Source organism: Alosa pseudoharengus, unplaced genomic scaffold, assembly GCF_046254945.1.
Source record: "Alosa pseudoharengus isolate Yale_2024_CS ecotype anadromous, Long Island Sound unplaced genomic scaffold, YU_APseudo_1.1 YU_APseudo_1.1_scf_14, whole genome shotgun sequence".
Lineage (NCBI taxonomy): Eukaryota > Metazoa > Chordata > Actinopteri > Clupeiformes > Clupeidae > Alosa > Alosa pseudoharengus.
This window is the reverse complement of record NW_027468609.1, coordinates 25,415,439-25,429,690: the sequence shown is the minus strand read 5'-3', so window position 1 is coordinate 25,429,690 and position 14,252 is coordinate 25,415,439. Positions and strand designations below refer to the sequence as shown.

At 41.4% G+C, this 14,252-nt stretch overlaps 2 protein-coding genes and 1 non-coding gene across 3 annotated transcripts; 1 reads left to right on the top strand and 2 right to left on the bottom strand.

Moving 5' to 3' along the window:
• The first annotated feature begins 6,500 nt into the window (after nt 1-6,500).
• LOC143122490 (la-related protein 6-like) lies at nt 6,501-8,402 on the top strand. Its single transcript, XM_076283276.1, has 3 exons — nt 6,501-6,622; nt 6,829-7,030; nt 7,185-8,402. Exons 1-3 carry the CDS (start codon nt 6,597-6,599, stop codon nt 8,295-8,297), a joined length of 1,341 nt encoding a protein of 446 aa, XP_076139391.1. The 5' UTR covers nt 6,501-6,596; the 3' UTR covers nt 8,298-8,402.
• Nucleotides 8,403-9,614: 1,212 nt separating this feature from the next.
• Nucleotides 9,615-13,908, bottom strand: phax (phosphorylated adaptor for RNA export). The gene is made up of 5 exons (XM_076284364.1): nt 13,804-13,908; nt 12,502-13,145; nt 11,540-11,660; nt 11,290-11,373; nt 9,615-10,781 (listed from the first exon to the last, which is right to left on the bottom strand). The coding sequence occupies exons 1-5, from the start codon at nt 13,906-13,908 to the stop codon at nt 10,512-10,514; spliced, it is 1,224 nt and encodes a 407-aa protein (XP_076140479.1). The 3' UTR covers nt 9,615-10,511.
• A 189-nt stretch (nt 13,909-14,097) lies between these two features.
• trnam-cau (transfer RNA methionine (anticodon CAU)) lies at nt 14,098-14,169 on the bottom strand. Its single transcript has one exon. It is a non-coding gene; the product is annotated as a tRNA-Met (tRNA).
• Nucleotides 14,170-14,252: the final 83 nt, after the last annotated feature.

Here is a 14,252-nt window from a genome sequence, read left to right as displayed (position 1 = left end):
CACAATACACCAATGGTAAGACGCAACGCAATGACTCGTTTCAACTTGAGCGTCCGAGACAAAATTCAAAATACAAGGAATGTATCCAACGTTGCGCCAAAATAACACGTGGTATATAATCTGCGGGAATACGCGTAAATAGAATTGTAGTTTGTTTACAAATGTGGAAAGGAAATAGTCTATTTTGTCCTCATGCAAAATGCTTGCTTCTCATGCCTGATCGGCATAAGATGTGTGGTGATCGAGCTGTGGTAGACTACCTAATGTTGACACATCGCCCCTATGGGCTCCACTGCTAACGTATGAGGGCATGGTGCCAGATGGCGAAGACTATAAAAAAACTGCAACAAAATGGGTTAACCCATGTGATAAACACATCACTAAAGCAAAAACAAGAAGTATGCAAGTAGTACATTTTTGACTTTTCATTCCAAAACAAGCAATGACATTATATTCTTTAGATATTGTACTGTTTGAATGTTGTGTTTTGTTTAGTTTAGTTTTTTTTTTTTATGCACATGCATACATGCACCAGAGGGAATTCTGCCATTTTCAGCACTCCAGTCGGTGGGCAGCTCTCCAAACTATCAATTCTATGGGCTGGGTCTACAAAACTACTAGAACAAGAAAAGGGGGGGGGGGGGGACCCCACATCAACATTCCAACATGCATTTCTGCTTGCTCTGACCACACCACCTTTACCAAGTGAGCACTTGTGTAACCTGTGTGCGTGGCCATACATTACAAAATGTTGGGAATGAAGGGAACGCCAAGGAGAGAAATGAGCTGGACAGGGAGATAGTAATGACACTGAACCAAAGTGTTCAAAGAGTGTTGCTGTCTTCCCTTCTGACTAAGAAAGTTCAACAGTTCTCTCAGATGGGCTTCTGACGGAGACTACTCCGAATCCACAACTGCACTGACTACCAGTGTTGGGAGTAATGCATTAAAAAAGTAATGTAATTACAGTAATGCATTGCTTTTTGCTGTAATTCAGTAATGTAAGGCATTACCAATACAATTTCAGTAATATTTTACTCGGTACAATTCTCAGTAACTGAAGTTACTTTGCTTTTTAATCCAAAATTGAGAAATGCTCAATTGGCACCAGAGAAGATTATCCAATAATTAAAAAAGTAATCTATGCTGGTCCTGGAATTTGATTGCCTTGTTTAGATGACTGTAGAAAGGGAATTTGAGTTATCTCTGCCATTCATGCAACAGATCTAACATGGTTAGGCTATACTTCTCATTTCAAGCAGTGAGAATAACTAAAATGTTGCTTTTACAGACAAAGATGGTAGCCATTATTCTCAAACTATTTGCATTAAGTCTACACCACTGTAAGTGGAAGGAAAGGCAACCAGCAATGATGAGAACCATTTAAAGTCAACATACATATTATTTTACTATATTAAGTTGTGAGTGACCTTTGGCCTTTGGGGCCTACATTGTCCCATGAGCCATAACTGCAACCATTATATTGTTCTTTTGTTAGCCTTAAGCCTAGCTCAGTCATTATGCCATACCACATCACCTCCTGCCTTGTAATGAGCTGCATTGAACACATGAAGATCTATTGAGAACACCAAATCCATATTTCCTGTTATTTTGGTGAAAGTAATGTAAACGTAGTGTAATGCCTTACAATTCAAAGACAGTAATATTGTAATGTAACAAATTACTTTGAGATGACAGTAACAAGTAATAAATAATGCATTACGCTTTTGATGTAACTTGCCCAACACTGCTGACTACACATGATGCCTGTTAAAAATATAGGCCTACAGCAAATTAAAATGATTATTCCAGAGTCAAGCAATTATTAAAACAATATCAACATAATAGTTTTTAACCTCTTACTAGGTTTATTGGTGGTATATCACAGTTTGCTTTTTGATAAGGGTGATTTTAACACCAGTGTACATCATACGTCACCCTAAAGGAACCTTTCTACCCTTAACTGTGTAAGGGCATTTGTCTTTACAAGATATGGTAGTTAACAGGGATGTTTACAGCAAACTTGCTTGTTTATTTTTGTTTGTTTATTACATTTATCACTTTGAAAGGGTCCGTCAAATCTTTTATCATTAAACCGTATGCATGCATTCAAATGCTTAATATTTCAGCACTGGGTCCTCAAAATGGCAGTTATGTAATGCAAACAATGCAAAGTACTTCCTAACACCCCCCCACCCATCATCATCTTAAGAGGCCGTCATTTCGGCTCTGTGGAGATTATATCATGATGCTTACGTTTAGTAGAAAAATAGTTGTGGTGGCCAAGTGTATCCTTTCCAATTCTCCTTGCAGGCAGCATACCAACCTCTACACTAATAACTAGTTACACTGTGGCTGGCCTTTTACACTCTGTTCAAGGCCTGTCAGCGCCAAGACTGTGATCTGGTCAAACTGCTCTTTCTCAGGTACAATAAATCTAGAAGCCGTGGACGCCTACACACCAGAAAGGCAAAGGTGGGGGTATGGTGTAAACAAGCGACTGTTTGCTGAAGCTTTGTGTCGGCCTGAGGCAGGATCAGTAAGCCTATAGCAGAGCTGCTTTACCACTCCCTGTTAAAACTGCTGTTTATGAAGCCAGCACCACTGTAGACAAGGCTATGTTGACTGGCACATTTCCATGTCAGAGCAGCTTCCAGCATTTTTGAGGCATGGCTGCATCAAATTGAAATGTAATGCGTTGGGAATGTGTGTGATGCATGAATGCAGTAAGCTGTATGTTACTTTTGCCTGCCTACAAGTAGGCTTATATTTGCATAATGTGCCATGTAGGCCAAATTATTAAAAGTATGCAATGGAAATCATAAAAATCAAAGACAAACCTAACTTCAGCCAATCAACCAATAAACCATATATTAAATTGTACAGTTAATGAAACAAGTTTAACTAAAGTTAGCAGGTTTGGCTTATATGTGCAGGGCTGTAGCATTTTTGAGGTGGAAGGCTGTGCTTTGCAGATGTGCCTCAGCCGTACGAACACCCCCCTACCCCCTCCCACCAAAGCCACTGGCTTGTGCTATAATTACCGTAGAGGTCTGACCTGTAATTTACTGTTTTCTCAACTTCCAACAGCACCATGGACATAAACAAGCTACAGTACAGGTTAGAATGAAGTATTGATTAACTTGTACAATTAGACTTTACATTGATTTAAAACAGCTATATAGGCCTATTTGCTGAATAAGTCATGGAAACTATGAGCTTCTTTACTAAAAATGCAGACTCTAACCCATACAAATTTTATTCCCATTATTTCCTGATGAATTGTCTCAGAGAAAGATATATTATCCTTACATATGTGTACTCTCTCAGTGATGTTCGGATGGCAAGTTTGATCATGTCAGATATTGTTTTAAAAAACCTGTCTTTTTCTCATCCATCATTAACCTGTTTTAAACGTGTGAAGACAGCCTCTCAGTAAGCTCTCAGAGACTAGCCTCTGGTAGCTCACTTGACCTCTAAAGTGCTGATATGTATGACCACAGAGAGCACTAACATTTACAAGCTACCTTGGAGTGTGTTGATGTTTTTAATTGATCTTGGGATAGAAACATTCAAGATCACAATGATAAATTTTATGGGAATCATTGGAGGAGAGATCTCTAGATCTTAACAGATGTTTATTTATTTATTTTATATATATATATGAGACAGTGTGCCTTCCACTGCACACCTCCCCCCTCCCCCTAACATTCTAAATCAATTGTATGCACTATATAGCATAGTAATATTATACACCATTTGAAAGCTTGGACTCTTGGGAATCCATATATAACGGGAGATTGATGGAGATTATAATGGAGACATTGATAAAGGGCTAAGCCCGAAATGCTTGTTTCCCAGTTTTTTGTCTGTAGACTTGTTGTAAAAACCTCGGCTCTCAATACAAATTTGTATTAGAATCAAGCCCTTGAGTGCGCCTCTGCTTTTTTTTTTCTACAATCCATATATAACAACATGGTTCATATACAATCTATAGTGTTTTACATTGTCAGATTAATCTTACTATGTCTCAATTCAATTGAATAAAATATGCCCTCCTCCACCCTGGTGCTTCCCTAACTTCTAGCTGCAGTGTATATCCTTAGCAATAAGTAGATGCAGCAGCATATTGGGTCTTGAAATATTCACAGGAATCCATAGAAATTAAATATTCACTCAAATCACTAAAATAGAGTGTGTATGTAGTGTGAGAATGTTTGTGTAATTATTCCATATTTTGTGTAGTCATTCTATATTAGAAACCCTGACATACAATCCAAATAGTCTACAAGAAACTCCAGAGTGTTACCTTTCATTTGAGACCAGGATTATGCTTTTACACCAAGAGGTTGCCATACAGTAAGCCTTTTATTGTCAGTATGCATTTTGGTTAACCAAAAGTCCTGTGGGGAGTTTCTATAGGGCATTTTACAAAATGCATGAGCAAACCTTGGCAAATAATGGTCTAAAGCACTCATATTTTATTCTATATTGATCTACTTTTGCACACAGCTTCACAAGACCTGGTGCTAGGGCTCAGTTGTGTTTAAGTCATATTGAGTGACCTAGAGGGCTGAAATGTGGTCAGTTCAGAGATGCTTGTTATCCGGCATAAAGAAAAAACAATATTCTATCTAGCCAATATAACTCTGTGCCAGTACTTCTCACAAATAGGCTATGTTTAGATGGAAACGATCTGAAGAGAAAACGCAAAAGTGGCGTTGCATTCTCACTTTTTATTTTGTGTTTAGGCGAGCGTTTTTGGAGGAAATCTGCATGCATACGGTGACACAAAAGTGTGTGAAATTCGATGTAGTACGCCAGGCGGCTAGGTGGGAGTGTAAACGCGCACGCGACGAGAGCCACCATGAGCAGATCGGAGCAGACTTTTGCGTTTTTTACCCTTTAGACGTGAACGCGACGGTGGAGCGTTTTTAACATTTCCACTCTGGAGGGTGGTGTCGCTTTTTTGCGTTTTTAAGCCCCAAAAAACGCAGTCGCCGTCTAAACAAAAGGCACATCTGATAAAAAATATTTTGTTGTTTTCACCTGCGAGCGTTGCCGTGTAAACAGGGCCTTATTCTGATTGTTTCCTAAGAAACAGGGTCTAAGCTTTCTTAAGAGGTCAAGCTGATACCTGTACAAGCTGTACCTGATGGTAGGCCAAAATAGGTGACAGTGCCCTCTGAAGTAGGCACAGTGCAATGTCAGTGGGAAAAGCCTAGAAATGGCCCAACCCATGTCAAGCTTTTGTGTTGTGCTTTTTATCTGACCTTCATAAATTCATAAAGTTCATAAATCTGATGAACATTTGAAAAGAAGATACCAATGCAACAGGAGTCTTCAAAAGTCATTATGAGTGTTATGATTGACATTGATAATGCACCTTGGTCACATGAAGTTCCTATGTCAGAGGAGGACGCGCTTTGGCGGCCATGTTGTTGGTGCTTTCCCTCCATCTGTATGATTACAGAGCATCCTTTGTGTAGCTAAGAGGAGACTACATACCGTACATTCTCTTCCTGAGAGTGCAGAAAAAGGGACGAAAATTGCGGGTTTTCAGCTCGAGGTTTCCATCTCAAGACATGCACCTTGACAGGTTGACACAAATAATTAAGTGTCTTCGTTATTAAGGTGTACTGGGAGCAGGATGTACACAACCAACGCAGTAAATATAGGAGGTTTCAAAGTATGAATGAATGCAAACACTGATAGCATGACTTAAAGTATATGTAAAGAAAAAATGCTTATATAGGCCTATAATGGAATATTTTTGAAGCGATCATGCTTTAATGCAAAATTAGTATTTATAGGCCTACAATTCATCCTACATCTCAATCCTGGCCATAGCCTTTCCAATGTCTATGTAAAATTTGCATAATAATGTGGACTAATGTTTTACCACATTATTGAGTGCATACAAATATTAAGTGTATGATTCATTCAGGTGCAATTTCCCACCAAAACGCTCCCGAAGAGTTTTTCACACACACGCACGCACGCACGCAGACACAAACAAACAAGCAAAACCCATTTCCCTAGTTGCCCTCTATGAGGCAGGTCGAGCACCATAGTACAAGCTCCCTCTGCTGGAAATGGGCTTGAATTAGGCAATTAGGCGCTGTTGAAGCTCATGAATGTGCATATCATGAAAGTCTAGCACATCACTCAAGCCCGAATTTCTGATATGATTTAGTGTAATTCATCACTTGTTTAAAATTCTAACAATAACATTTATTTATAGCTTGAGTGGGCTATTAATCCTTGCAAAATCAAAGGGATGACCATTGACCATCTCACCTGCGTTGGCTCAAACCGATTTGGAATAAATGTATGCGTAGGAGAAGCTCTCATTCAGTGAAAATAAAAATAGTACCCAGTCTGCAGAATCAGATATATAACCTTTTATGGTGATACCTCCGTATATTTCGCACTGTCACCCCCTCAACGTTGATTGGGCAGGCTTGTATGCCAGCCTCTCGGCAAAAGTAGGCAGAGAATTTATAACCGAGCTGACAGCGATTCCTCAGGCATTCTGGTACCTATAACGTTGGGATCAGTCTATTAATTTACGGGAGGGAAACAGCAAATACAGAATGGACTGTCAGGATGGGGATGACAAGTGAGTAGTTACTATATCTATCACTAATAACTGTATTAGCTGTATTAGGCTACTCATTTATTTATTTGATCATTACGAACTGTTCGTAATTTAAGAAAATAACCTCGCTTGTGTATATGTCAACTTGTATTCTTGTTTTCTTGAGTGATTGCATGTGTATCAAAACTAAGGATAAATGTCAATTTTGTGAAACTATTTTCCTGCAGGCCTTTTTTCAATGAAAATGATGAAGATATAGATATTGATGAGTGGACTATTCCCGACAAGGGTCTCATTCAAAAGATGGTGAAGCAGATAGAGTATTATCTATCCGATGAGAATCTCGCCAAAGATGCTTTCCTTTTGAAACACGTCAGGAGGAACAAGATGGGCTACGTGAACATAAAGTTACTCACATCTTTCAAAAAGGTAGGTATTTTATAGTGAAGTTTTTTTAATGATATCCTATTCTGTAAGTTACAAGAAATAGTAAGTGCACTGTAACAGATATTACGCACGAATATCGTTCGATCATCTTATCGTATTTTAAGCAAGTGGAAACGGTATTTTTAATTTCTTTCAGATGAAACAACTGACCAAAGACTGGCGTACCACAGCCTATGCCCTGCGCCATTCCAGCAAACTTGAAGTCAATGAGGAGGGAAACAAAGTCCGGCGATTAGAGCCGGTGCCAGACGCAGTTCTCTCCCAAGTGCCCAGTAAAGTCCTGCTGGTCTGGAACGTCTCTGAACTGTGCGTAAGTGCATCAGTAAATCCTGCTGACCAAATCAATTGTCCGGACCCCCGTCCTCGTAGCACCATAGAAATAGCCATCAGTCTTTTAGAACCCTTTGGAGCCATTAGCACTGTGCGGGTGAACAGACCAGGCAGAGAACTTCCATCTGAGGTCCAGAGATACAGCTACAGGTACCCTGAGCTGTCCACAGAAGAGAGTGTTCTGGTGGAATATGAGGAGCTGGAGGGGGCAGGGAAAGCTTACCATGAGCTGACTCAGCCCGACAGCTCTGTGAAGGTTGTCCTGGTGGGCAGGAGCTCCAAGAAGAAGAAGCTGATGATGAATCAGGATGCGTCCTCCGTGGGTTCCTTGGAGGAGAGGACATCAGGTAAGGGCATGGCCATCCTCAACCGGCGCATGGAGCAGCTCCAATCCCGAGCTGAGGACTCCTCGGCCTACAGCTCCTCGGAGTCCGAGTTTGCCTCCTCGTCCCCACTCCACGTGCCCCGCTTCTTCAGCGGCCAGGTGGTGGGGGGCTTTGGCAGCAGCCCCTGGGGCAGCCCTCGCTCCAGCCCCAGGGTCCTCCACGCGCCCCTCCCGGGACCCAGGGTCTCCCCTCTGCTCTTCTCAGAGATGTGGGGCAGCCCTGACACCAGCCCGGAGCTGAGCAGACGGAGGAGCCCAGAACAGTGTTCTGACAATCCAGCCTCCACCCCCACAGGCAGTCCATGGGTGCAGCGACGCAAGCTGGCAGTCGTACAGACCCCCAACTCCTCCTCAACAGAGGACGTTTGTGCCAGGCAGAACCGGGGCATCGGAACAGCTAAAAGGGCTTTAAATGGGGACTCGAATGTTCCCCATGGGGTTCTTCGGTTCCCCTATGGTCCAGATGGTACCCGTGGGTTCCACCTCACTGTGGCTAGAAGATTTCATCACCCTCTCAAAATTTTAATGAACTGATTTCATGAATTTTAAATGTGGTGAGTTCACATGCTGTCATGCTATTTATTATTAAAATGGTTCAGTGAAAGCATCTAATTTATTCTATTTATGGTAGATGGTATTATATAAATAATTTCATGCTGTCTGTACAACACTCCCCTGCTAATACAATAAATTGCACTTTGAATGTATGGACTGTATGTATACTTGACCATTTTGTACTGTACTTGTTCAATGTCTGCCATACGCAATAAAATATTATATTTGTGTATTTTGTGGGTGGCTGTGATCTATATAAATAGAAATCATCCACGTAAATTAAGTGGTAGTGGTTCAGACATCAGATCCTCCTGCTGAATGTTTGTCTGTCTAACCATGAACTTCCCTCCACTTGTTAAGAGCTCAACTCACAATGCCTACTCCCACTTGGGTCCCTCTCACACACAAGCTTTTCTCTTCAGCATCACGACTGCCTCTTTCTGAAAGCTCTCTCTCTCTCTGAATTAAAAAAGTTGGTGCTGGCACTGCCTATCTGCTCATCCAACGCATTATTTATAGCATCCCCTCCAAAAAAATTAAAAGATGAAGCCGTGTCCTGATTTGGTTGAGTTACTGTAAACGTTTATGCGTCAGTCACCATGACAACCCTTGCACTTATTCATTGATGAGAGCGGCGGACGGTGCTCAGAGGCTGCCACCCCTCTCCCCCTCTTTGAAAGGCCTGAAGAGATGATAACTCAATAGGCAAATTGTCAGAAGCATTCATTTGTTGCAATGTGAGCCATTGTGTTGTCAGTCTGAAGGGTAAAACGACAGGCTGCCGTCTGTGTGAGTCAGTCCACTCAACGCAAGATACTTGGAAACAGGTTGGCGTTATCAGCCATGTGGGGAGACAATAAGCCAACAGGTGCTCTGCCTCAATTTGTCTGGAAAAAACACACATGCTCAAGTAGAGTGCTGTGAATCATGCCATTCAGTGCACAAATAATTAGACTTGATAGATGAAAATAACTTAATTGGACTGTAAAACTATGGACTGTCTGTGATGTTCATTATCAAGCTTGTTTTCATTTGTTTCAATCAATTCATACTGACCTGTCTGAATGGAACAAATGAAGGTCTGATCTACATAACGTTGTTTCAATAATAAATGCACAACATTTTGAGCTATGAAAATGAATTTGCTTAGGATGATTAGACTGCACAATCACATGAAAATACACACAGCCATACAAACTAAACAAATTAAAATAATCAGAGCTTTTCAGTGCGGCACTTACACAACTGAAACTTCTTCATTACTGTCAAATAAGAACACAGAATAATAAAATTCGATTGTGTCGGCAAAACAAAGGACAGATTTTAATGTGTAATCAGCTGCAATGTCATGCAACTCAACTGACAAAAAGTCTTTTATGACCTTCCACAATGTTCATCAAAGTGAGACACGGTTGTCAAAGACTTTTGAAAGGCATGACGTAAAAAATATTGTTTTCAAATGCAAAACAGATCGTACTGAATTAATAGTTAGTGCTTTCTTATGGAGACTGCTGTGCTCCTTCAACTCTTTTTATATTCATGACAAATTGGAAAAACAAAATACACTTATACACACAAATATGTGCAGTGTTTGACACCTTACAACAGATCACGGTTTTATCAGCAGTTAATTAGCATTTAGCTTTCCCAGATACACACGCACACATTTAAGTCATACAAAGGTTTTCTGACTAGTAATGAAACATCAACATGAACGCCACTTTTGTACAAATAAAAGTGCACCCAATGTAAGTTGATGGATAAAGCTTTCAGATTGTTTCATACACTGTACTTGGACATGGCTGAATGTCATTGCATTGTCCTCCCTACGCAGTTCTACCACAAGTAGTGTACGCACAAGAAGGGAAGCAGAAGTTTTTATATATCATTTTGGAAGATGAGACAGAGACTCATAAAAGATGCTTCAAAACCAATTCCTGCCTTCTGCATTTCTACAGAACCTTCCACCAGAGATATCCAAAGGACGCAAGTAGCTTTCTAACCACAACTTCAGAAGAAATTCAGTGCTTTCATGAAGGGTCATGCTCACTAGCCAGAGGCTCTCTAGAGCTGTGTGGGGCAGTATGTCCGTTTGGCCTAATGATGGCCATTTTGTTTGTTTTGTTCGTCAGGGCAACAGCAATGCCACAGTCTGAGTTTGCCCACAAGATGCAAGCACATAGTCCAGTCAGATCAAAAGACCTCCAAGTCATTGGAGTTATAGACCACCGGCGTGTCCTCTGTACCTATGGGAGGTTCCACGGTGTCTTCCGGAACTTCCTCGAGAGATTCCAGAGCCTCGTTGGTGTCGCTGGCAAACGTCTCTCTGGAGACGTCGTCGTGCTCCTGCAGGTCGAGGGTGTTGAGAGCCTGCTTCATCTTTTTGGCCACAATGTGTCGCCGCCGCTTCTTCGCAGCCTTCTTGCTCTGGCATTCTCTCTGGTTCTCCTCTTGGAATATCTCCTGTTGGATTTAATCATTGTTGGGTTTACATACAGTCAGCATTACCACACTGTTCATCATACATGTGAAGATGGGACATGCTCCTGTACGATCTGTTCAGAAATGAATACATATGTCTACTTCGATAACAGAATGATGAACACAGCAATAAAATAATCTGATATCCAAAAATATGGCACAAGAGTTTGTTCTCTTACATCACAGAATTTCTAACACATGGTAGAAATAAATAACAATATAGGCCTACATGTATTGTAGAATCAAACCATAATACTAACTGTATCGCGTGAAGAATTGCAATGATATTGTAGTCAGAATATCATAGTAGTATTGAATCATCACATTTGTGGCAGTTACCATCCACACAGATATAACTCACTTACTCACTTAAGTACTCACTTAACTTAAAGTTCAATATATATGCTGGGGTTCTTTTAGTATTACTTCATTTGGGAATTTGTGTTATTCTTCAATCAACATAGATCAGAAAGAATGAACACTCAGATACCTTGACTTGTTCATGTGTGATGCTTGGTGTGTTCTTTAGAAGATTCAGATATACACCCCCAGGCGTTCGTCTTCTGCTTCCATCCTGCAGAAAGAATTCAATTGGATTTCACGCAAAAAAAATCAAGTGCTGTAAAGGGCTGTAAAGACAAGCATTGTCTTACTTCAGGATTCTTAACAAGCAGACATTCCTGCTTTTACGTTTGCATTAAATAATGATAGATATATTCCTACAAGCAAAGAATACTCACCACAGTGTACAGGCCACCATTTTGTTCTATAGTTGCAGTCTCTGACAGGAGTTCAATAGCTTTCTTATTTCCAATAACGTTCACCACACGCTCTATAAGATCCTTTTTGGGCTCCATTAGTCTGCCAATGGAATAACAGACAAATGCTTTCTGTTGCTTTTGCTTACATCATCAGTAGGTCAGAAAGATCATTACATTGGTTTATAGCTATTAAACAACAGAATCTAAACTGTTGGCAATCTCTAGAAAATCCAACAGATGAGTAACACAATTAAGAAGTGAAACATTATGTCTTGGTACAGGAACTGTATCTGCAAGCAGTGTTTCCTCTACGTTTATTTCAGCATGGCGGCCCGCCACGGTTTAATTAATACCCCCACGGTATCAGAATCAGGACAGACGCACAATGTAGTTGCAGTTGCTTTTTAAATAATCCTGCCGACGTATCCTCCCCTGCTGGCTGCCGCTCACATTGCAATTTAACAATAAGTAGCCTAAAACTAGTCAGAGGTTATTATGGCCTGTCCAGTTTCACTTCACATATTATATATTGTATTGATGTAGCCTGTTTAAAATATTAACTTTCTTCTCAGTGTTTCCTCTTCATTTAGCGGTGCCACTGCTTCAGAATTAGGGGAGACGCAAAATATTGTCCGGAAGCATAGTAGGCTAAATGCCCTCCGCTGGCTGCTGAAAATTGCAGTTTAACAATAAACAGCAATTCTAATCCGAGGTACCTGTCTAGTTTTTTATAGACGTTAGTGGCATGCACTATCAAGAGCTTCCATGTGCTACGCATGTTTGTCAACATCGCAAAAAATGGCTGCCGCCACTGTTAAAAACAAATCTAGCGGAAACACTGTGCAAGTCATGACCACATTCTGATTCAGCAGTAACTCCCCTTACCGATCATATGTCCCACACATCATATGTGCCTATGAGCAATCTTGCTACCAGCTCACCTGTGAGCGATCTCATCAATAACTTTCTCCTTTGGGTCGTCCTCCGTGACCTCATAGCGGCCCTGGAAGTCCATCTCGGCCCTGGGGCCCAGCCTCTCCTTGGCGGACCTCTTCCTCTTCAGTTGGCTGTCGTGGTCGTCACTGGGCCCCTTTTTCTTCATGTAGTCCTCTAGCTCGTCGTCCAACATGGCAGACTCGTCCTGCTCCTGCCGCTCTCTCTCCAGCTCTCGCTCGCGCTCCATCATCTTGCGGGCGAACACGTAGTTGTAGGCCTCGCTCTGCCTGCTTTGCATGTCCAGGTCCCCTTCCAAGCCAATGATGCCTAGCTCGGTCGCCATCACGTCTTGGTTCTGCTCTTGCACCACGGAGCCCCAGATGTTGTTCACCTTGCGTCCTGCCTGCGCAGAGGCAGCAGACGCACCGAAGGGCAGCGCTGGGGTCCTGGCAGGCCCCGAGGGGGGCGGGGGAGCGTGCGAGCACTTCTGTCGCTTTGTTCGCCACAGTGTGGCGTCTTCGTCGGAGTCAGAATCACTGCCGGAGGAGACTGCGGCAGGCATGTTGCGATAGCCAGTGGCAGACGGGGCTGGCTGAGCTGGAGCACGGCTCTGGAAGGACTGGTTAGTGAATGCTGGGGCTGCAGACATCTGAGGGTGGAAGATAAGTGTGCAAGGCTTTGAAGATGGTAGAATAATATATTCCAATTTCAAGTACAAGGATGTGAACAGATTGGTTGAAGCATAACAGCGTTACATAAACAAAGATGTTGCAAACACACTATTTCAGATCCATTTATTCCACTGTAAGAACACACTTTACTTTCCAAGTAATGTAGCTAGTTTACAAGCCAATCCGGATAGTATTCCGATATCTAAGAAGGAATAACGTTATATGACCAGTCAAATGAAGATGTGGTTCAGCAAAGGTTAACGTTACACCTTTAGATTGTTAACTTTCTTGGCACGTGACCTCTTGGCTAACGTTAGTTGTCTAACGTTCAAGAACGTCACCACTAATATTCTGCATGAGGCTAACGCTACTTCTTGAGTCAAACATAATCGCTGAACTCCCTGAATCTGTATTTAATACTATCAATGTGTGGGTAGCCTATTATCGTTACAGGACATTAAAACAGAAAAGTTATCTGTTGGCAAACCAACTAGGAATAACTTAGCAAGCAAGTTAGCTAACATTAGCGAAGTGCTAGACTTGCAAGCAACCGGCTCCTTAGAACTAAGGGGGGAAATTCATGCTCATTGAGTCGTTTCATGGCTGTTACGCAGACTTCCGCAGTAATGTAATTACCTGTCCACGACGATCCACATTTGATCCCATTTCTGAGTCGGAATTAGATCCAGACAACTCTCCATCCTCAAGCTCTTCCATTGTATCTCTATTCTCACCCGCCATTTCTCCTTGGCCGGAAATAGTGCTACGTAATGACGTTGTACGTCAAACGCAATTCATCAGAGAACATTGCTATGGTTTTCTTTAAATATTTGAATTGAGTAGTGAATTAGATAGGAATATGTTATTATCACTGTTACATCTTGGTAATATACAATTTCCATTTTTAATTTCTTACCAATTTAAAAAGGATAGCAGAGGATGGTTTCGATCCATCGACCTCTGGGTTATGGGCCCAGCACGCTTCCGCTGCGCCACTCTGCTCACTTAATATTCTCGCAATATATGATACTATTTAAATTATACAACAAATGACTACCGTATTATAGTATTAATTATCTATTATT